At 47.6% G+C, this 23,912-nt stretch overlaps 1 protein-coding gene across 27 annotated transcripts in view; it reads right to left on the bottom strand.

The window, feature by feature from the left end:
* The window catches only part of ARMC9 (armadillo repeat containing 9), a 170,559-nt gene that overhangs the window by 88,386 nt on the left and 58,261 nt on the right, over positions 1-23,912 (bottom strand). For 24 of the 27 annotated variants that reach the window (XR_014830205.1, XR_014830204.1, XR_014830203.1 and 21 more), the window contains 7 exons: positions 22,777-22,888; positions 21,145-21,237; positions 17,342-17,432; positions 16,076-16,199; positions 12,682-12,821; positions 11,985-12,061; positions 9,073-9,147 (listed from right to left, as the gene is read on the bottom strand). Coding sequence is in view for 20 of the 27 variants with exons in the window: in XM_085000635.1 (XP_084856761.1) it covers positions 9,073-9,147; positions 11,985-12,061; positions 12,682-12,821; positions 16,076-16,199; positions 17,342-17,432; positions 21,145-21,237; positions 22,777-22,888 (712 nt within the window). In the remaining 7 variants the exon portion in view is untranslated. Of the gene's footprint in view, positions 1-6,970; positions 8,629-9,072; positions 9,148-11,984; positions 12,062-12,681; positions 12,822-16,075; positions 16,200-17,341; positions 17,433-21,144; positions 21,238-22,776; positions 22,889-23,912 lie in introns of those variants that run through there. The other 3 variants (XM_085000650.1, XM_085000653.1, XM_085000651.1) reach the window with 2 other exon arrangements.

Here is a 23,912-nt window from a genome sequence, read left to right as displayed (position 1 = left end):
TAAATTACACATAATAGGAGTCCCTGAAGAAAAATCCAAAGCAAAGGAGGAGAACAACAGTAAAAACTTTAGGGAGTTCCCATTGTGGCTCAGTTGTTAACGAATCCAACTAGGAACCATGAGGTTTTAGGTTTAATCCCTGGCCTCACTCAGTGGATTAAGGATCTGGCATTGCCGTGAGCTGTGGTGTAGGTTGCAGACACAGCTCGGATCCCACATTGCTGTGGCTGTGGTGCAGGCCGGCAGCTATAGCTCCGATTGGACCCCCAGTGTGGGAACCTCCATATGCCTCGAGTGTGGCCCCTAGAAAAGATAAAAAGACAAAAAAAAAAAAACAAAAAAACCCCGAAAAACAGTAAAAACTTTAATTCAAGAACACTTTGCTGAAATAAAAAAGACTTAAAGCTACATTTTGAAGGAGCACACCTGAGAATATTGCCTCAGAATGTTCAATACCAAGACATATTCTACTAAAATTACTGAATTTCAAGGAAAAAGAAAAAAATAATTTAGATATCTAGGCAAAAAAGAAAAAAAAAGGCAAATGACTGATAAAGGAACTAAAATGATCATTATTTTTTATAAAAGAATTTCCCAGGAGTTCCCATCATGGCTCAGTGAAATCGAATCTGACTGGAATCCATGAGGATACAGGTTTGATCCTTGGCCTCGCTCAGTGGGTTTAGGATCCAGTGGTGCCGTGAGCTGTGGCATAGGTTGCAGACATGGCTCTGACCCCAAAAGGCTGTGGCTGTGGCATAGACTGGCAGCTACAGCTCTGATTTGATCCCTAGCCTAGGAACCTCCATATGTCGTGGGTACGGCCCTAAAAGACAAAAAAAAGAAAAATTAAAAAAAAAAAAATTCCCCAGTGAGAAATTTCACTTATTTTAAATATTATTAAATATATATTTAAAATAAGTGAAATTTATTTTATTAAAATAAGTGGTCAGAGTTCTCATCGTGGATCAGTGGTTAACGAATCCGACTAGGAACCACGAGGTAGCAGGTTCGAACCCTGGCCTTGCTAGTGGGTTAAGGAGCTGATGTTGCCGTGAGCTGTGGTGTAGGTCGCAGACGCGGCTCGGATCCTGTGTTGCTGTGGCTGTGGTGTAGGGCCGGCGGCTACTGCTCCGATTTGACCCCTAGCCTGGGAACTTCCATATGCTGAGGGAGGGGCCCAAGAAATGGCAAAAAGACAAAAAAATTAAAAAACAAAATAAAATAAGTGGAATATACATAATTATATATTTAATTTTTACCAAACTAAAATGTAAATCATAGGAAATGATAAATCGTGCAATAACAATCACGAAATATCACAAAGGCAATAACGTGTCACCTTAGATAATCCAGGCCAAATAAAAATGCCGAGGCAGATGAAAAGAGCAAGAGCAGGTCCTTGTGTCCCAGCGGATGTGCGAAAGGGAGAGCAGGAACCGTGTACAAAAAGCAGAGGAACAAAGAGCTCGAGCTCCTGCCAGCTCACTAGGACCAGAGATCATGATAAAGATTATCTCGCAGAAGACTCTGCTGGAATCGTGTTTCATTGCGTTGGAATTGTGTCTAAGGAAAGAAAAGGATTGCTCGCGTCCAGATTCCGCCGGAGGTAAAGGTTGGGGGTGTCTCCAGTTCCGAGACTGGGGCGACCCTGCTGCCCAGGCATGGAAGGCTCTGGAGCCGGGCTCCCCAGGCCGGCTGCTCATTGGCTGTGCCACCAGGGCGGCAAGGGATTTAACCTCTAAGCCTCATTTCATCAGCAGCAAAATGGGCACAACCACAGCAGCTGCTCAGGGGGGGGCCTCTGAGAGGATGAAATGAGATAAAGCTCCTATCTTTGCAGCAACATGGACGGAATGAGAGACTCTCATACTCAGTGAAGCCAGAAAGAGGAAGACAACTACCATATGAGATCACCTCTATGTGGAATCTAACATGTGGCACAAATGAACCTTTCCACGGAAAAGAAACTCATGGACCTGGAGAACAGACTTGTGGTTGCCGAGAGGGAGGGAGTGGGATGGACTGGGAATGTGGGGTTAATAGATGCAAACTACTGCATCTGGAATGGAGAAGCAATGAGATCCTGCTGCATAGCACTGGGAACTCCATCAAGTCACTTGTGATGGAGCATGATGGAGCATCACGGGAGAGAAAGAATATATATATATATATATGTATGTATGTGTGACTGGGTCACTTTGCTGTACAGTAGAAAATTGACAGCTATAATGGAAAAAATAAAACCAACTATAATGGAAACCAACTATATCATGGAAAAAATAAAAATCTTTTAAAAAATAAAAGAAAGCTCCTGTCTGGGTCTACAACATGCACTGGACACTGGCCTGTATGCGTAACCTCTGCCCGCCTGTCACGCGCGGCAGGCCAGCTCCACCACCTTCTGCTCGCCTCCGGCCCAGAGCCCAAGCTACATCCTGGAGGCTCTTCAACAGAACTGTTCCCTTTATACTTAGAAATTAAATTTATATTTAGAAATATTTCAGGTACATACAAACACTTTACTTCTGAAAGTTACACAGGTTCTCTGTAGAAAACTTGTAAGCTATATTAAAAAAAAAAGGATGAAAGGATAAAAATTACGCACAAGCCCCAACACTCCAAGATAAGAACTATGAACATTTAAAGATATTTCCTTCCTTTTATGGGCACTGTTTTATACAACTGAGATCATACTGATAATACATATACTATTATTTTTCAACTAAACTTTATGACCGTTTTCAATAAAATCTTTAAATTTGTGTGTGTGTGTGTGTGTGTGTGTGTGTGTGTGTGTGTGTGTTTTAGGGCAGCACCTGTGGCATATGGAGGTTCCCAGGCCAGGGGTTGAATCAGAGCTGCGGCTGCTGGCCTACACCACAGCCACAGCAACGCAGGATCGGAGCCACGTCTGCAACCTACACCACGACTCACGGCAATGCTGTGTGCTTAACCCACCGAGCAAGGCCAGGGACTGAACTGGCATCCTCACGGATGCTAGTCGGGTTTGTTACCGCCGAGCCACAATAGGAACTCCTAAACACAATACTTAAATTTATCTATTTATTTTGACCTCACGTGTGGCATGTAGATGTTCCCAGGCCAGGGATCAAACCTAAGACACAGCAGTGACAACGCTGGATCCTTAACCCGCCAGGCCGCATAAACACAACTTTAATAAGCTAAAATAATAATAATAGCAGCTAACATGTTTCAGTGCTTGCTACGTGCCAGGCACTGTTCTAAATATTTCATATGTATCAGTGGTTTTAAGTCTCACAAGAATCTTATGAATTTGGTACTATAGCAATACCCATTTTGCCACTGAGAGAGTGAGGTGTAAGCCCAGTGACACATAACGAGACACTAGGAAGTTGCAGAGGCCAGACTCAAACACGGCCTCAGGCTTGGCAGCTCCCACTCTGCCTCTGTTCTGACTTAACCCAATTCCCCAAATTAATTTAATTCCCCTAATGGGCATTTCGGTTGCTTCCTGTTTTCTACTATGATCAGGAATGCTGCGGTGGAGATTGTTACACACGATTTTTTATGTTTTGCATGGAGCTCCAGAAGTAGAAGTACCGGGAAAAGAATATTAGTATTTTTGAGAACTATTACATATACTGCAAAATTGCTTTCTAAAAATGCTGTATCGGGAGTTCCCATCATCGCTCAGCAGTTAATGAACCTGACTAGGATCCATGAGGATGCAGGTTCGATCCCTGGCCTCATTCAGTGGGTTAAGGATCCAGCATTGCTGTGAGCTAGGCCGCAGATGCGGCTCGGATCCCGCGTTGCTGTGGCTGCGGTGCAGACTGGCAGCTGTAGCTCCCATTAGACCCCTAGCCTGGGAACTTCCATATGCCTCGGGTGCGGTCCTAAAAAGCAAAAAAATAAATAAATAAAACTAAAAATGCCATATCAAATGGGCATGTCATTGTATTCATCTCTACTTTAACAAAAAAATCAACTAAAAAAAACCCGGCAAAAATATTTTTAAAAAATCAAAATGCTGTATTGAAAACAAACAAACAAAACAGAAAAAAAAAAAAAAAACTAAAACAAAACAAAACCCAGGGAGTTTCCTGGTGGCCCAGTGGTTAGGATTCAGTGCTTTTATCGCTGTGGCCCACGTTCAATCCCAGGTCTGGGACCTGAGATCCCACATCAAGCCCCTGCATGCCACGGCCAAAACAAACAAACAAAAAAACGAAAAAGGCTGTAGCAATTTTTCCTCTCAGGATTTCCACACTAACTTAGAAAGGCCTCCACATAACGGATGCCATGGAGTACAGCGAACAGGCTTGCGGACTCTCCTGGACAATCATGGTTTTCGCCACTGATGAACACTGTTAAAACAGCTTCTCCACCGTGTGTTCATTGCCCAAGGCAGCAGCCGGAATATGAGCATTTGCAGCCTCCCTGGAGCCAGGGTGCAGGCAGATGACCTGGGTCTTGCCAGTCAGATGCATGCACGCAAGACGGGCTCAGAGTGAGGAATCGGGCACACGGGGAACACGCATTTGGTGACAGGTGGGTAGGGCAGCCTCCAGCCCTTCAGGGAGAGCAGAGCGGATTTCCGGCACTGCAGACCCGGGGCCATGGTGCAAGGCACAGTGGGGGTGTCACCGCAGCAGCTGCGTGGAGTACGTGGGTGCTCCTCTTGGCTCGGGGCTTCAAAGCCCAGCTCCCTGACTCTCCCAGTGGTGGGAGCCTTCACCACTGACGGAGCATCTGGTCTGCTCTGGCCCAGGGCAGGATGTTTGGCTGGGGTTTAGGTCCCAGGGCAGAGCTCTGTGGCCACAGCTACCCCCAGCCCCCAGGCACAGGAGGCCTGGTGTGGGCAGGAGGGCAGACTCTGGATGGCATCTGCTCTCCTGCCTCGGACTTCCATGGTCTCTTCAAATTCAAACAGGCCCCAGGGCATGCATTTATCTTTTCCTCCCTTTGCAGGGTAGTGTCTTAAGAGCACCATAATAGCATTTGCTACGAATATAATTTTTATGTATTCTTTGCCATTTCCCACAAGCACACAAATGTTGTACACAGTTATGAAACCAGAGTTCTTATAATGTCATATTCTGCTTTTATCCGTCATTTCACAATAAAAATTTTCCATACGGGCTCATACTGCTTTTCCTAATTATCATTTTCAATAGCTACTAAGACTGTGAGCGAAAGAACCATAATTTCATTAGCAGTTGCTCTATTACCAGACAGTCAGGTTCTGGGTTTTCATTATGAGCATCTTCATGCAGAGAGTCAATAACTGAAGGAAGAGGAATAAACACAAGATATGGAGGTTTCCGTAACTGTTCTTATCTACTGCCCGACTTCTTTCCTAGAGGACGATGCCAACGCAAATGACAAATACCAGCCAGGTCTGAACATCAGCTCTGCCGCCTCCTCCCTGGCACCGCGTGTGAGCAGATGGGGAGCTCATGGGTGACGTTCTCCTCCCTGTTTCTGAAATTACTACTAACACGCAAAATGAAGGCAATACCCTTTATCAATCTGAAAAACTCTTCAAGGGTAGGACTGAAATGAGGGGAAATCTTGCAGTTTGAGAAAAACCTCTGTTGAAGCCATAACCTCCCTTAGAGGCAAATGCTTAGGTGCTGTGTCCATTTGCTTGGGACTTTGATCCCTGTTAAAATGCCAGGGGGGGGAGTTCCCACTGCGGCACAGCAGAAGTGTATCTGACTAGTATCCATGAGGATGTGGGTTCCATCCCAGGCTTCGTTCAGTGGGTCAAGGATCCGGCGTTGCTGTGAGCTTCAGTGTGGGCCTGCAGTTGTAGCTCCAATTTGACCCCCAGCCAGAACTGCCATATTTCCATATGCTGCACCTGCGGCCCTGAAAAGCAAAAAAAAAAAAAACCAACAAAAACCAAAAACCTAGAGGGAAGCTTATGTTACTTACATCTTTATCTAAGTGGTCCAAGTTTTCTTTTTTTGTCTTTTTGACTTTTTAGAGCTGCACCTGCTGCATACGGAGGTTCCCAGGCTAGGGGTCTAATTGGAGCTGTAGCCACCGGCCCACGCCACAGCCACAGCCACAGCAACGCCAGATCCGAGCCATGTCTGCGACTGACACCACAGCTCACAGCAATGCCGGATCCTTAACCCACTGAATGAGGCCAGGGATCAAACCCGCAACCTCATGGCTCCTGGTCGGACTCGTCTCCACTGTGCCACAACGAGAACTCCCCAAGTTTTCTTTTTAAAGTCAGTAATTCAGAGGCTGTCTAGAAACTTATGTTGGAAACTAAACAGGAAACTATTAATAGAAGTGACTATAATTAAAGCTGCCACATGTCAAACCCCCATAACTAAAAGAAAATGAAAAATTGGGGAACTATTTGTAATACACGTCAAAAGATTAACAACCCTAATTTCTTTTATGACTTTGAACCAGAGGCAACTTAGCAGCCAGTGGCAGCAGCCTCCAGATGACCCCACCTCCTGGAATTCACACTCCCCAGGACCCCCTCCCACAGCGGCGCCCCCTCCAGTTGGTCCCTGTACCCACTTCTGAGATTGGGTCATAGGAGACTAGCTGCTGTCTCACTCCCTTGCTGCCTCTCAGGATCATCAGTGGGGGAGGCCCGCTGCCTTGTCGAGAGAAGCACTGTGGAGATGCCCACTGGCCAGGAAGTGAGGTCACCAGGCAGCAGCCAGCATGAGAGTGAACTTGGAAGGGGATGCTTGGAAGCAGATCCCTCCAGCCCTCGGCTGCCCGGGGGAAGCCTTCACCAAAACCTAAAGAGAGACTCTTAGCCAGGACCATGCAGCTAATCTGCTCTTCAACTTTCGTTCTATAGAAACTGTAAAGTAATGATTTTTTTTTTAAACCACTATGCTTTGGGATAATTTTTTATGCAGCAATGGAAAACTGATGCAATTGTGCTGTTTACTTTCCAAACATCTGGCAATTTCCTAGACACCTTACTATTATGTTTAAGGGGTTTTTTGTTTTTTGTTTTTTGTGTGTGTGTGTCTTTTTAGGGCCACACCCATAGCATATGGAGGTTCTCAGGCTAGGGGTCAAATGGGAGCTGTAGCCACTGGTCTACACCACAGCCATAGCAACTTCAGATTTGAGCCTTGTCTGCGACTGACACCACAGCTCACGGCAATACCGGATCCTTAACCCACTGAGTGAAGCCAGGGATTGAACCTTCAACCTCATGGATACTAGTCAGATTCGTTTCTGCTGAGCCACAACGGAACTCCTTGAGGGTTTTTTTTTTTTTTTTCTGGCCACACCTGAGGCATGAGGAAATTCCTAAGCCAGGGATCAAACCGGTGCCATAGCAACGACAATGCCAGATCTTTAACCACTAGGCCACCAGGGAGCTCTCATGTTTAAGTTTTTCATCGTTCTCTCTTCAACCCTCTTCCTGCCCCATGACTGTCCCTGCTCTGCTCAGGCTCCAATGACACGGGTGTGAAGCCTCTGGAGACTGCCGGGCAGGGCTCTGAGGCTCCCTGTCCTCACCTCTCTAAGGGCCATCCAGGCTCGTGTCCACCTAGGTGAGCCGCTCTTCCCCAGCCGTCCGGTCCCTTTCTCCCCCCCCCCCACCTCTGTGCCCTGGAGGTGGGCCCTTGAGGCTTTCGGACTCCATGTCACCTCCATTCTTTCTTTCTGGTCAACCCAGCTGACAACTGCTCTCTTTCACCTGAGTGACCAGAATGCAGAATTGAATCAAGTTTATTTTCCCCTGTTCTGTGTTGGAAAAGCCAATGGTTTCTTTAAAAGCCGTGGGCCATTATGTTTCCTTGTTTGTTTTCTGACCACACAGAAGGGCTCTGAGATAGGTTTTTGCCTCTGGCACAACTGCTGAGGTAATTGCAGATGACCCATTAGAAGATGGAGCAATTCTAAGTAAGCAAAACCAAGAGGAGGAATGTTTTTCATTGGTCTCAAACTGAATTTAGCCTCTGCTTTGACAATGAAAACATGTCTAATCCCTTCATTGTACGCAACTGATACGCACACTGTTACCCGGGTTTCACATGTCGTAAGGAAAAAGGACAAAACCCCAGTGCTTTTGATTAGATCTCCAAGAAACATTTATCTTCTCAAAAGAAGACGTTTTAGGCTTCCGATATAAGCACTAATGTAAACACACTAAATATTCAATTCACTATTTTCCAACCAGACTGCTTTATCATTTTTGCCAGTGTTTCTGGTCCATTTGGTTGCTCTCGGAATGTCTGCAGATGGGGAGTTTTGACCGTCCCAGGTCTCATGGCCGCAATTCCTCTGGGAATCCTGGGGGTGAATCTGAGTGATGATTTTTTGCATCTCATCATTTTTCTGTTAAGCTTCTCCTACTACAAAATCCGTAAGTGTTCCCAAAGCCCCCAATTAAAATGAGTCACCTGGAGTTCCCATCGTGGAGCAGTGGTTAACGAATCCAACTAGGAACCATGAGGTTGCGGGTTCAGGTTCGTTCCCTGGCCTTGATGAGTGGGTTAAGGATCTGGCGTTGCCGTGAGCTGTGGTGTAGGTTGCAGATGCGACTCGGATCCTGTGTTGCTGTGGCTCGGGTGTAGGCCGGCGGCTATAGCTCCGATTCGACCCCTAGCCTGGGAATCTCCATATGCTGGGTGAGTGGCCCTAGAAAAAGGCAAAAAGACAAAAAATAAAAAAATAAAAAAATAAATAAATAAATAAATAAATAAATAAATAAATAAAATAAAATAAAATGAGTCACCTTAAATTAAAAAAAAAAAAAATGTCTACAACTCTCCAAAATATAAAACTGCTACAAACTTTCTGATACTGCGGTTCTTAAATCAGGCCGGGATCCCTTGAGAATCTGATAAAAACCACAAACGCTCGCCCCAGAAAACGGCAAATACGAACTTGGGTTACAATTCCGGGAGTTCTTAAACTATCTGGAGCCCTTCCCCAGAGCCGGTCAGGAATCCCTTACTGTCACAGCCCCTGAGCTGTGGCAGGGACCCCCTTGGATGTCACAGCCCCGAGCTGTGGCTGTGGCAGCGACAGCGACAGCGACAGCGACAGCGGCTGGCGGACGCCTCAAGCACATTTTCTTACCATTGCTCTTGCTTCCTCACGAATGGATGCGATTGAAAGGATGCTGTACAGAGCTCCATTCACATACGGCTGGATCTTTACAGGGAAAAACAAAACAAAGCACAGTCATCGGCAGCGTCGCAAATCCCAACCATTCAATTATCAAACACCACACTTGAGAACCGCCTGGCAACGAGGAGGGCGAGTATGACGATTTCACAGCTCTCGGGAGCCCCAGGAGACGTGCTTCCGAAAGACAGACATCTCCACTGGCGCCGGTGGAGACAGGGTGCCCGCGCTGCTGCCCGTGCACCCCTCCGCTTCTCTGCGGGACTCAGTATATTTTTTAATTTATACTTCTGTCTCCCCTGTGGGCTCTTCAGGGACAGAACCCACGCTTTCCTCACAGAGGGAACCCCGACATCAAGTCAGACAGGACGGGGTAAGTGGCAGGTGCCAGCCCCCAACCCCCGCCGGCCCACCCCGACTGGATTTCATTCTCTCGTAGCCGTGGGGGAGGTGCGTCTCCCACCACCTTTTCCAGCACTGGATTTGTTGCCACTTTTCATTCCTGCCAATCTACTGGGTAAAAGAAGGCATCCGGTAGCTGTTTTTTTTTTTTTTTTTCATTTCCGTGACTATCCCTGAAATTGATCATCTTTTCATGTTCATAGGCCATCAAGATTTACCATTCTATAAACCACCATTTATTTTATTATTATTATTATTATTATTATTTATTTATTTATTGTCTTTTTAGGGCCGCACCAGTGGCATATGGAGGTTCCCAGGCTAGGGGTCAAATTGGAGCTACAGCTGCCAGCCTACGCCACGGCCACAGCCACACCAGATCCGAGCCGTGTCTGCGACCTACACCACAGCTCACGGCAGCGCTGCATCGTTAGCCCACTGAGCGAGGCCAGGGATCGAACCTGCAACCTCATGGTTCCTAGTCGGATTTGTTTCTGCTGCACAACAACGGGAACTCCTGTAAACCATCCATTTATAAAATGTATCCTTTTTTCCTGTTGGTTTTTATCTCTGACTCTTACTAATCAATGCATAGTTGGTTTTCATATATAAGGGGTATTAAACTTCTGTGTCATATGTGAGGCAATTTTTTTTTTTTTTTTTTTTTTGTCTTTTTGTCTTTTTGCCTTTTCTAGGGCCGCTTCCGCGGCATATGGAGATTCCCAGGCTAGGGGTCTAATCGGAGCCGTAGCCACCGGCCTATGCCAGAGCCACAGCAACGCGGGATCTGAGCTGTGTCTGCAACCTACACCACAGCTCACGGCAATGCCAGATCCTCAACCCACTGAGCGAGGCCAGGGATCAAACCTGCAACCTCATGGTTCCTGGTCGGATTCGTTAACCACTACGCCACGACGGGAACTCCTGAAGCAAATTTTTCTCAAAATGTTTTTGATGTTGATTATGGCATCTTTCCCCCTATGATTACATGATGAGTGTTCATATAATCAACTATGCATATCTTTTTCTTTAAGGCTTCTGGGCTTTGTCTTCCAAGACCATGACTATCTCATAAGGATACATACGTGTTGCATTTATTAGTGTAGCAAACACTTTTCTAGGCTCTGATGCATATACAAGTGGATATTCCAGCTCATTTCCAAAACAAAGCCACTGACTGGCAAGAGTCAATGACAAGATGTGAATCCTTTGGTCTATTTCAGTTTTCAGAGCTGATGCATGGTGCCTACACTTGAAACCAACCTTTCCTAGGAGATGACAGAAGACACTTCCCTCTGGCCTCAACTGCCTGAGTTGAGTAACAAGAAGAACAGGGTCCGTTCAGGTTAAGAAGGATTTCAGAGCTCGCTGACTTTAAAATTTAAAAGGCACGGCAGGCCCTGTAACAACCACCCAATCTCCGCTAGCTAAAGCAGCCCGGGTCACCCGGCAGCAGGTGGCTGGGGGAACGGGCGCGGTGAGAGAAGTGGTCAGAATGGGAGTGGTCTGAGGCAGGAACAGACGCGAGGAACCCGAGGGCTTCATTCTGACCCAGGGGTACTCAGCCCCCGTCCTGCTGAGACAGCCCTGCACCCGATCCGGCCAGAGGGCAGAGGTTTTGGTTTCAGGTGCAAAGTGATGCCATGGTTTCTTAAAGGCACTTGCAGGAAGCAGGTGAGAGAATGATCATACCGTTTCTTAGTTTACCCAGGCCTCTATTTATTTAAAAAGGGCTTGAGAGGAGGTCCCTGGTGTCTAGTGGCTAGGATTTGGCGCTTTCACTGCTGTGGCCCGGGTTCAATCCCTGGTTTGGGAACTGAGATCCTACTGTTGTGGCGAAAAGGGGGAGGGTGGTGCTAGGCTAGGGGCCCACAGGCTAGAAAACCACCCCAGTGTTGGGGAGGACGCTGGTGAGAGCAGAAGCTCCGCAGAGGCCCTCATGGGATCAGCACAGAGATGTCCACCAAGGACAGCTGAGGCTGTGACAGCAGAGAGCGGGAGGCAGAGGGCACACGCCTGGGGGACTGGATGAGTGGAACAGGAGGGCTGCCAACAGAGGGGCTGCGCGGTGGTGAGAACTAAGGAACTCGATGCACATAAAGCAAGACAGAAAGGTCCTAAAAACACAGCGAAAATAGTAAGAAAAGAACAAGGTTTGGGGGCAACACCTTTTATGCAAATTCAATACACGCACACTAGTGAAATACTTTTTCCGGCTACATACATGTCCACTGTCACGGATCAAACCTGAGAGGCGTGTCAACACGGGGGGAGGGATGGAGCGAGAGGATAAGGAGGACGATGTCACGCCAGGGACACGGGTGTGCTCACAGCCCAGGAGCGGGACAGCCTCCTGCTCTGACTTCCAGAACTGAAAACTGCAAAAGTGCTGAAGCGGCCTCTACTAAGGACCGGGGGCCTGCCCTCCCCCGAGCCCGGGGCTAGCGGCGCGGACTGGGTACCTCGTGGTTTTCATGGCCGAGCAGATCCGAGAGAACTTTGAGCACGAGGCTGGCCGCCTGGGCGCACACGTTCTTCCCTTCGGGAGAAAAAGAGCAGGAGAACACAGGGCACGTCTAAACTCAGGGGATCCGAGCCACGTCTGCGACCTACACCACAGCTCACGGCCACGCCGGATCCTTAACCCACTGAGCAAGGCCAGGGATGGAACCTGCAACCTCATGGTTCCTAGTCGGATTCATTAACCACTGAGCCACGACGGGAACGCTTCTTTTTCCTCTTAATGTGAGTATATATATATATATATATATATATATATATACATACATACATACATACACACACATACATATATACATATATATTTATATAATATCTATATCTATACTATTTCAAGGCCAGAATGGTATTTCGGCTCTAGGGGTTCAATAGCTGTATACTCAGTTGGATATGCTTCACACTCTTTCTGTTTTGAGTTTTCTTTTTTTTAATCCACCCCTGTGGCATGTGGAAGTTCTCAAGCGGGACTGAACCCGCACCACAGCAACGACCCGAGTCACAGCAGTGACGGTGCTGGACCTTAGGTGCTAGGCCATCAGGGAACTCCTGTTTTGAGCTTCCTATGAGGGAAACGAAAGGCAAATGCCATCAGGCTCAGTGGTAATCGAGAGCCGGGGCAGGGGACAGAGGCTGGGAGACCTGCACTCCGGAGGCAGAGGTTCATGAGCAAGGCCACCGAGTACTCCAGCGTGTAGTCGGACAGGCAGTCGGGCTCCTTAAGGATGTCAATCAGCCAGAAGATGAGGCCATCTCGAATCATCGCCGTCTGCAGTGGGCGCCTAGGATGAAAACAGCCTACAGACAGTTAGAGCTGGCAAGAAACCTTTTGCAGAAGAATATAGAGCAAGGTGGACGCGTGTGAGAAAAGAAACTGTACAGAAGTTGCGGACGCTGAGGAATGTTCCACTGTTAGGCCTGTACAACTGAAACACCAACAATACACTCTTTATGTTTCAGGGATATTATTAAGCGTTAAAAAAAAATAATAATAATAAGGCATGAAGGAGACTTCCTATTTTGAAAGTTTCCTTTTCACTATTCAGAATCAGAAAAGTATCATTTCAAGTATTTCATAAATATTTTTTGATAGCTTTTGGTCTACCAAAATTCAGGAAACAGTCACAGAAGCAGTTCACCGACAAATAGATTTTTACCTAAACTCTAGTCTATTATCATCTAGTTTAGGCACTTTGAGCCATGTAAAAAGAAACACAAAAAAGAAGAGCATAAAGCCAGCTCAATGCCATCTGCTTCAGATCTCTATAGGGTAAGAACAGTTTAATAACCTGGGTAATAATACAATTTATATGGAATTCTTTCCTCTGCTTTTTTCAGCTGCACCCACAGCACATGGAAGCTCCTGGGCCAGGGACTGAAGCTGACCTATGCCACAGCTGTGGCAACACCAGATCCTTATCCCGCTGCACCACAGAGGAACTCCTGGGATTATTTTCCACCCAAAGTCCAGGTGTAAAATCTTACACAATCCAATCCTCATCCCAGAGTGTTACGGGGAAGGTCATCGTGGCGGCCTTAAGAAGGGGCAGGACCAAGCACGGTGTCACCGAGAAAAACCATCTGAGTTCTTGGAACATCAAAACGCCACGGTGGGACCACCACTGGGCGTCTCTGTGTGACAGGTTACAGCGAGAGCACCACCTGGGACAGGATCTAGTCGCATTCTCCGCACTCGCTACACCCGTCTGCTCTGCTCGGTGTAATTGATTAGAGCACAGTGAAGGCCGCCCTCTTCAGATGAGACTAGCTACTTTCTACATTCATCAGAGAGACCCTGGAATACGGCAGAATCCTTGGGCACATTTCCGGAACAGAGCAGCTTAAACTACTGTTTGAAGAAAAGAAAAACTGGCGATAAATATCTGCATTATTAGGCAGAAGTATTTTCCTATCTCACCAGTTACTTCACTATAGCTATTATGTTTCTAAAAATTTTCTCAATACAGTCAGCGTCAAACTGAATCATCTTTATAAAGAGAAATAGGAAGGAGGTAATAACTTTGGATATTATATATAGTTCTTTTCTTTTTTCTTTCTTTTTTTTGACTGAGCCCGAAGCACGTGGACGTTCCAGGGCCAGGGATCAAACCCGAACCACAGCAGTGATAATGTCGAATCCTTAACCCACTCAGCCACCAGGAAACTCCTATTTATAGTTCTTTTCAATCCATGCAGGGAGAACAAGAAATTTTCATCAGCAGGGAACTGGCAATTAGCAGGAATTACCTACAGCGTTCCCACCTGAAACATATACACACTTAGAGAATATGTCACTTTTCAAGCTTTAGGTGACGAGGGTGAGTCAGTCAAATGTTAACCCCATCTGACAGGAGCAAACTGTGTTCACAAGTGGATTGACAGAAAAAGTTAAGGACTCGGGACGCTAAAAATCTTAATCGTCAAAGAGAAAGTGAGGTGACCAGGAAGGAACACGGACGCTGGAAGAATTAACACCTGACCCGGCAATTCCATTCCTAGACACCCAACCAAGAGAAAAGGAAACTCGTCTCCTGAAGACCTGAACGCAAATGTTCATAGCAGCATTACGCGTAATAACCAAAAGGTAGGAAAAAAAAACAAAACAAAACCCAGATCTCCATCAACTGGTGAATGGACGAGTAAAATGTGGGCTATCCCGGGAAGCAAATGCTGTTTGGCAAATACAAACGAACAAAGCACCGACCCTCGCCACTTGTATGCATCCCCAAAACTCTATGCCAAGTGAAAGAAGCCAGTCACAAAAGAACGCATCAGTACAGGTAAGTCTACAGAAAATAGAGTGATGGAGTTCCCGGGGGTGAGAGGCAGGAACAAAAACTGACTGCAAATAGGCAGGAAGTTTCTTTTCGGGGGATGGCAATGATCTAAAAGTAGACTCTGGCGATAGCTGTACACATCTGTAAATATACCAAAAACCACGGACCTGTACACTTCGGATGGGCAAATTCTGTGGTCTGTAAAATACACCTTAACAAAGCTGTCAATTAAAAAAAAAAAAAAAAAAAAAAAAAGGTCAGGGCGAACACCGGATCTGGTTCAAGAAGAGGCATCTGATTTTTAAATTTCTAAGGCGCAGCAGTTCCAAGTCATGAGCGGAGCTGTGATGAGACTACAGGGCAGCGGGTGGCTGAGATGTGCAGACTGGGACACGGGGGCTCCTCCCCCGACTGCCGCAGAGCTACCTCCCCACCGACTGTGACGCGCTTGTGTGCGTGTCCCACAATGAACCGTGAGCACTTGCAGGCTGAGGCGCTAAAGGGTTTGGTTTTTTGGGTTTTTTGGTTTTTGTTTTTTGCTTTTAAGGGCTGCCCCCGTGGCATATGGAAGTTCCCAGGCTAGGGGTTGAGCAGGATCTATAGCTGCCAGCCACAGCCACGTGTGATCTGAGCCGAGTCCGCAACCTACACCACAGCTCACAGCAATGCCGGATCCCTAACTCAATGAAGGAGGCCAGGGATCAAACCCACATCCTCATGGATACTAGTCGCATTTGTCTCCACTGCTCCACAACGGGAACTCCCTCTATAGGGTTTTGTTCCCCTGTTTCTCTCTAAATCCTGCAGGTGGCTTGAGACACACAATCTAGCTTCTCCCACCTGGTCAGCACAAAGTAATGTTGATTAGGAGAATACAACAGTGCTTGAAAAATGTCTTCCTCTCTGGGGAGTTCCCTGGTGGTCTAGTGGTTAGGATTTAGCACTTTCACTGCTGTGGCCCAGATTCAATCCTTGGCCTGGCAACTGAGATCCCACATCAAGGCACTGTACACCGCAGCCAAAAAATAAAACGACGTCTTCCTCCCTCTGCAGCAGCCAGAAGCAGGACGGTTTAGCGGGTTAGACATCAGTTTTCCAGCTCCACTTTGAAAAGTCACCCAACCTCTTCTCAGTATTTCCTGAAAAATGTCACCTGCCTCCTGGATTGTCCCTGGGACCAAATAAGCACAAAATAGTGGCTAAAAAAACCCCCAAGCTGATTTCACAGGAGCCACCATGACCTACTGCACGGTCAGCACCTGAGGCTGAACTTCTGCAAGGCCCCGAGAACATTCTCCCGGGTCATGACGTCCTTGTCTTCCTCCCGCAGCCTTTCCTCCAGCAGCCGCAGCACCTTTGTGCTCTGGGCAAGGTAGAGGCGACCTAAGGACATAACCAGAGGTGAGCAGGTGTCAGACTGTAGCTCGTGTTAAGCTCATGCTCCAAAAGCACGTTCTGTAAAAACTCTGCATATAACACAATTTGGGTAATTTTATGTTCTAAAGATCCGATTAAAGCATATTTCATCTGCAAGTTGGTTTTATTCAATCAACTGTCTGATGAAGAGAAAACCACCTTTCTTGTCATCTAAACATATGACTCATCCCTGTGTTCTCGTGGGGAGCACTGTCTTTTATTTTCTTGAGATCTTGAACCCCAAGGTCACATCACGAGGAAAAGGGGGGTGATGAATCTGTGTGCTATGAGCCCCTTTGTCTTAACAATAGAGCTTTCTGGTCACACCCATGGCCTGGAGAAGAAGTCAGGAACCGTACCGGAAACCCTATTAGAAGCCTTGAATTGTCACTAGCCTGCCGTGGATTTGTCTCTCAATACGATGATATTAATTTCAGTCATAAATTTCAACAGTATTGTATGAATGATCCTTGGCACCTAAATGTCTTAGCATAAAATGTTTGTTAAATGGATGGAAGAAGAAACAAACGAATGAAAAACCTTTTGGAGGATCATACAGGCACAGTTGAAAGCTCCCTTTACCCATGTTAAAAAAAAAAAACTCAAACAAACTAGAGTGTATGAAAGATAACAGCATTTTAGAAAATCATTTGGGATTCAGTTATGGTGGCAAGTTATTTTTGGAGTTTTCAAATCCTCTTCATTTAAGGGGTTTAGTCTTTTGAAGGAAACGGCACCGGGCTTCCTGGGATCAGCTTGAATTATTTCATCAACCTTATTTTGCCTTCAGTAGAAAATGACAGAAAATGTCATTTTCTGCTATCCTGAGAGCAATCCAAACTGTACTATGTTGCAAAACCAGAGGGCTTGCAACATAAAACCAGAGGCCTACAAAATAAACTCCAAAGCCATTAAAATATGCTCTGACAGAAACCACCACAATAGGACGGCAACTAATTTTCGCAAAAGAACTGAGATGGATGAAACAGTAATAAATTGAGGAAACAGTGTCATCTCTAAGAAACATGGGGAAGAATGTCGGTTTTCCTGGGGAAAAAGCACATCCCTAAGGCCTCGCTCTTCTCTTTGAAGGAAAGCTAACCTCTTACCTTCTGCCAGAGATGCAAACGCATTGATGAGCCTGGCCATGTACTGTCGCACCACGTCACTCTTTGAGTTTAGCAGCTGAAGGACACTTCTCTGTGGGGGAAAAAAAAAGCATCAAAAGAAGGAAAACAATGAACGTGAGGGAAGCGCGACTCCTCTGCGGGGGGTTTACGAGGAGGTGAAACAGACAAAAGCCACAACCTTTGCATCTGCGAGTTTTGATTTCCAACTGCTTTCTTGTGAGAGTTGGCAAAGAGCAGTTGCTCAGACTTCCGAATAAGAATTAATGAACAAAGCGCCTAAACGGTGGCTGGCACAAAGGCAACAACACTCTGCTCGTATTGTTGCTGATGTTTTCCAGGTTAGAAGGGCTGCGCCCACACACACACATCTAATTTCGCTCCCTCCAAGACCACAGTAAAACTACAGTAAATGGATTTTTTTGGCCACGGCCTCAGCATGCAGAAGTTCCTGGGCCAGGGATGGAACCCAAGCCACAGAAGCGACAGCGCCATACCCTTAATCCACTGAGCCACCCGGGAACTCCTGTCTTTAAATGTTTTTAATACATAAAATCATGCAGTGTGTCTTCCTTTACATCTGACTGTTTTCATTCAATGTTGTGTTGGTGTAAACTGCGTGTTCCTTCTCGTTGCTCAGTATCTCCCATTTTACAAATACCTCACTGGTACTGTGTCCATTCTACTCCTGATGGACATTTGGGTTCTGGCCAGCGTTTTGGTTCTTATCAATAGGGCTGCTGTGAGCGATCTTCTACATCTTTTAGTTGAACATATGGACACAGTTCTGTTGTGTTATACTCAGGAGCGGCTTTGCTAGGACACAGAGTGTGCAGTTTCGGCAAACACCGCCCTGGTTCCCATGCAGTGCGCCAGGCAACATGTTTTCAAACAGAGAACAAAATATCCAGGTGAGGTGGGCCCCGACCCTTGTGTGCCTGCACACTCTTGCCCAGGTGCTGAGCGAGTTCCAGTTCCCCTGCCAAACTCTGCAGTGTGAACCCGCTGTGGACAATCTGCAGAAGTTCTTGTGGGACCAACTCCTGAGAACTAGAAGTAGACCGGGGGAGTTCCTGCTGTGGCTCAGTGGGTTAAGAACCCGACTAGTATCCATGAAGATGCGGGTTTGATCCCTGGCCTCGCTCAGTGGGTTAAGGATCCCACGTTGCCATGGCTGTGGTATAGGCCGGCAGCCACAGCTCCGATTCTACCCCTGGCCTGGGAACCTCCATATGCTGCATGTTCAGCCCTAAAAAGCAAAAAAAAAAAAAAAAAAAAAAAAAAAAAAAGGAAACCAGCGGAGCTTAAAAACCGAAAGTACAGTAGTTCCTGCTGTGGTGCAACAGGATCGGTGGCTCTTCTCTGGAGCTCTGGGACAAAGGTTTGATCCCTGGCCCGGCACAGTAGGTTAAGGATCCAGAGTTGCCATAGTAGCGGCGTAGGTCACAACCATGGCCCTGGCACTGGGACTCCACATGCTGCGGGGCGGCCAAAACAAACAAGACAAAACAAAAGCACAGAGCAGCTCCCCATTCCCCTTGGCATATATATTCCTGCCAGATAACCAGTCCCTGACTGACCTTTCAAACCTGCCAGATGCCCTGTCGCCCAGAACGCACTCCTGGCTTTGACTACTGACATCCCCAGAGGGGACAGGGAAGCTACGTCTGACTATAGTCCAGCAATTCTGTGATGCGTCCAATGCACCCTTCCATCAAAGCCTATGTTCCTCAGGGCACATATGCAAGTGGGGACACTATAAAAGGAGCAAGGAACTGATGAAGACAGAAGCCAGGATGTGTGCAGCCATGTTCAGTGCAGCCTTATTCATAGCAGCCAAAGGGGAGAGGCAACCTGAGTGTCCATTGCTGGATGGATGGAGAAACAAAACACGGGGTACAGATGCATCGGCCAATTAATTTTGGTGTTGAGGTGACACAGCAGCCATGATTCCCATGGAGTTTTCTTGCCCTGCAGATTCCCTGACATCTTAAGATAACTCCAGATCATTCCTTTTTTTTTTTTTTTAAGCCATCGCAATTAAAACTAATGACTTGAGGGAGTCCCCAGGGGGCCTAGCATTAAAGGCTCCGGTGTTGTCACTGTTGTGGCTCAGGTTCAATCCCTGGCCCAGGATTGCATGCTGCATGCTGCAGGGGTGGCCCAAAAAAGACTTGAGGAAGAAAGGACAACTTCAGTGGCTATAAAGATTATAGCATTTTGGCAAATATATATCATGAAACCTAAAACACCTTTCATTAGAGGACCCATTTTTTTAATGTACCACCAAGAAAGAAAAAAGCACTGCCAAGTAAACTGTAACAGGCCATCAACTATTAGACACACTCCAATTTTGGAGATGCTGAAACTGGGGTGGGCGGGGCTGCATCTAAGACTCAAGGAAATATGATAGTTCAGAAAGAATCAGCATTGAAATCACTTCTTGAATACGATTTTGTAAGTCATGACAGTATATCTTTCGGTTGCTTCATGCCTTATAGGCTGGTTTCAAGGCCATTACAAACACCAACAGTAAAAGGAAATAGGTCGAGAATGGGAGAGGCTATTTTTGAAACTTAACACAACTCTTTCATCGGAAAAATAAGACCACATACAAAGATTAAACTCAAAACCCTGCCCGTGGGCACAATAGACCACATGTGACGAGCTTTCTCGGGGGCTGTTTCATCAGCGATCCTAAGACATGGTGATAGTCCACTCAGTGCCCACTGTGAGCTTAACAGTTGGGAGATGAAGTTTCCAGGGCATTTTGGACAGAGATTCAGCTGAAATAATGAGACGTCGTATCTGCTCTAGCCACATTCAAGCTCTCGACTCTCCTGTGGTCTAATAACAGGTGCTAAGAACAGGTAAGAGGCAAGAGAAGGTGTAGACTGCTCTGCACGGGTCCCTGGGTCAAGTTCTCCCACACAGAACCACTCCCAATGGTCCCAACCACCTCACCGGCAGGCGATGGTCCCTTCTCGGCAGTGGGAAGGCTCCCTGAGACAAAGAAACTTGCATAGCGGTGTTGCCTGGCCAATGATGGGGGGCAGAGATTTGAAACCTCCAAATCCCATGCTTTTCTCACTGCATCATTAAACCTATCTGGGGAGTTCCCGTCGTGGCACAGCTGAAACAAATCCGACTAGCAACCATGAGGTTGCGGGTTTGATCCCTGGCCTCGCTCAGTGGGTTAAGGATCTGGCGTTGCCGTGAGCTGTGGTGTAGGTTGCAGATGCAGCTCGGATCCAGTGTTGCTGTGGCTCTGGCGTAGGCCAGCGGCTACAGCTCTGATGAGACCCCTAGCCTGGGAACCTCCATATGCTGTGGGTACAGCCCTAAAAAGACAAAAGACAAACAAAAAACCCTATCTGGTCCAAACTATATACAAACAGTGTTGAAGACAGTTTTAAAGTCAGGTCCAGATGGGAAAAAAAAAAAAATTTGAATCTGCTTACCCACTTTGCCGATCCTAAGTCATGCTGAGTTTTTGGGACTTGTGGTGAGCAGTGGGGTGAGGGAAAGAGGGGAATTTGAAAAAAGGAAAATTGGCAGAGAAGAGTCCAGAGTTGAATCAAGCAGTACTGACTTGTTCCGGACGCTCATTACAAGTGAAAAGTAGGCCCAGGTCCAAGATGAAGAGCAGATTTCAGAAGCTGACAGAAGGCCCAGGCTGATTTCCAGTCCCTATGCTGAACACACGCATTGAAAGGAAGCCTCCCCTTCTCAGAAGCTTCCCCAGCAATGAAGGCCCCGGCTGGGCGCTGGCCCGGCTCACCGACCTGGCCGTGGCTGTGACAATCCAAGAGGTCATTGCTGATGTAGGCCTGCAGGACCGTCTCCCTCTGCTCTCCAGGGTGGGAGGTTGTCAAGCGCTAGAAGGAAGAAAAGCAAGAGCAACAAGACCTGAGCGTGAGCACGAAGGAAAACGCTCCCACGGCCGCTTTGTGCAGCCCTCGCAGCCCGCATGCGCTTCACCAAACACGATGAACGGAATACCACAGTGCGCTTCCTAACGGGCGATGTGGGAGTCAGCCTACAGGCTGGCCGTCTCCAGAGCAGGGAGGTGGAGAACGGCTGGGTTGGGAGTGAGCAGACCAATGCCTGGAGAGGGGTTTGCTGCTGGAAGTGGCTCAAGAGCTGGCCCCTGAAGGATGAGCAGGCTCCTGGGCAGTACGGGGGAAGGTGAGCAGGGTGGCGCACGGGACACGGGGTCTGGCTGAGGGATGGGCGACACTACAGGGGGTACCTGTGCGGCCCTCAACGGGGAGGGCACGGGGCAGGCTGCGAGGGCGGTGCACGAGGGCCAGGCCCCCAGAGCGGATACGGATACTACTTGGATTCGTTTTCACTTCGCCACAAAGGGAACTCCATATTTTACATTTTCTGTTTTAAGTTCTAACACTGTAAATTTTGGTAGATAAAATTCACATAAACAAAAGCTCTTTGGGCTCCTGAGTAATTTGTGACAGTGTCATAGGTCTGAAAGCAAAAAGCTTGAGAACAACTGACTTAACTGCGATGAATATGAAGACTAGGGGAGTTCCTGTCGTGGCTCGGTGGTTAGCAAACCTGACTAAGATCCATGAGGTTGCGGGTTCGATCCCTGGCCGCGCTCGGTGGGTTAAGGATCCAACATTGCCGTGAGCTGTAGTGTAGGTCGCAGATGCGGCTCAGATCCCACGTTGCTATGGCTGTGGCGTAGGCTGGCACCTACAGCTTCGATTGGACCCCTAGCCTGGGAACCTCCATATGCCAGGGGTGCAGCCATAGAAAAGACAAAAAAAAAAAAAAAATTAAGACTGGGGAGAAAAGCCACCATTTAGACTAGGCTTTATTTTAGCCTTGATGTCGGCTCGTGTGCCTGCGTGGTAAGACCCAGACCCAGCAGAGGTCTCTCGGAGGCATAGTGAGAGTGACCCTGTGCGCTAACACACCAATGCCACCAGCTGTGAGTGTGGCTCCTGACCAGGCAAGGGCCAGGTGGCCAGGGCTGACTCTGGGGCCCTGAAACTGCATATATCAAATGATCGAGTGAAGGCAATGGCAAATGTGACGTCAGCATAGGAGATTTTTTTGTTGAGGACGGGCGCTGTGCCGTGCCTGCAGCATGTGGGAGTGTCCGGGGCCAGGAGTCGAACCTGTGCCACAGCGGCGACCCTGAGCCCCTGCAATGACAACACCAGAGCCTTAATCGCTGTGCCACAGGAGAACTCCAGTGCAGGAGTTTTTAAAAAGAGACCACAGCGATCTTCAGAAGCTGCTTTTCATTTTAGCTCTTGGTGTCAGCAGGCAGCAGCAGGAAAGATTTTGAGAAGATGGGTTAAAAGATACAAGCAAGGTAGCCAGCCAAGAAAACCAGCATGGTCTTTAAAAAACAAAACAAAACAAAACTTCAAGAAAAGGGTACATACCCAGCGCAGAGCCTGCAACAAGAAGGCTTTCAAGCGGTCACTCCCCCAAATCAAATCCTTCTTCAGTTTCTCATAATCCAAGGAGGGCAGTAATGGGACATCCTTCAGCTTCCTTCTCAGCAACACAGGTTCAAAGAGCAAGAAAAGAGCCAAAGGGTATGTTCATTATGCCTCCTGAGTATCACGACGTCCCATCTAGAGCTGCTCTGACAGACTGGACAGGCCGTGGCCATTGGTCTCTCTGTGCTGCTGCCATGAGCTCCAGGCCTCCACGGAGAGGGCTGGGTTCCAGGCTCCCACCCCAGCTTCATGGGCTCAGCCCTGCCTCTTCCGCTCTAGGTACCAGGGTTGATAGAATGCTTTCCCGCAAACAAGGAGTCTCTGCCTAATGGGTTAGAGCCCAGCGCCTTCACACTAGGCCAGGGTTCCCCAGGTGGGCATGACATCACCTTGGAGGCATAACTTTCCACCAAACTTCTATTTAGAATCGTGAGCAAAGCCCAGAGCCTATTAGCGTCAGCAGGACCCCAGGCGTCCCCAAGAACCTGGAGCCACTGTCCCTCAGGCCTGAGGAAACAGCCTCGGGGATGTGAAGGACAGACCCGGGGACAGAAAGCAGCTGTGAAGAGGTGGCGTCCAGTCCATCCTCCGGCAGGTGGAAGGGTGTGGTCAGGGAGCGGCCGTGGGGACAGGCCAGGGAGACGGGCAGCACATAGGACAATCCTGTTCCCGGGGACCCCAAGTTGGACCTCAGGGGAAGGCAGGTTTCAATGAAGAGAGAGCTCTGTTCAGAGAGCTACGCGGCCCAGACACCTGCCTTTGGATGGCCAGAAACTAAAGGAACCCTCGGATGCCTTGCCACTAAAATAAGCATCTTCCCATTTTGTTTTGTTCTCTTGTTAAACACAAGGAGGCGGGAGAGGGGGAAGAATCTAAAACTGAAAGCGGCCTGTACTGTGTCAGTGTCAAGGCCCGCGTTTGGACACTGCAGACGGTCAGATAAGATGCCACCACTGGGGAGACGCCGAGGGACTCAATTTCTTGTGAACCTGTAATTTCTTCAAAATGCAAAAAATTAAGGAACAAAAACCAAAATAAAATATGATTCTTCTAAAACTGTGCAGAGACTACTACTT

The sequence above is a fragment of the Sus scrofa genome, chromosome 15 (genome assembly GCF_054392235.1).
Source record: "Sus scrofa isolate SSC_HxYL_T2T_F1_AM1 chromosome 15, Sscrofa_HxYL_maternal_Yorkshire_Landrace_v2.0, whole genome shotgun sequence".
NCBI lineage: Eukaryota > Metazoa > Chordata > Mammalia > Artiodactyla > Suidae > Sus > Sus scrofa.
This window is presented reverse-complemented; position numbering and strand designations above follow the sequence as displayed.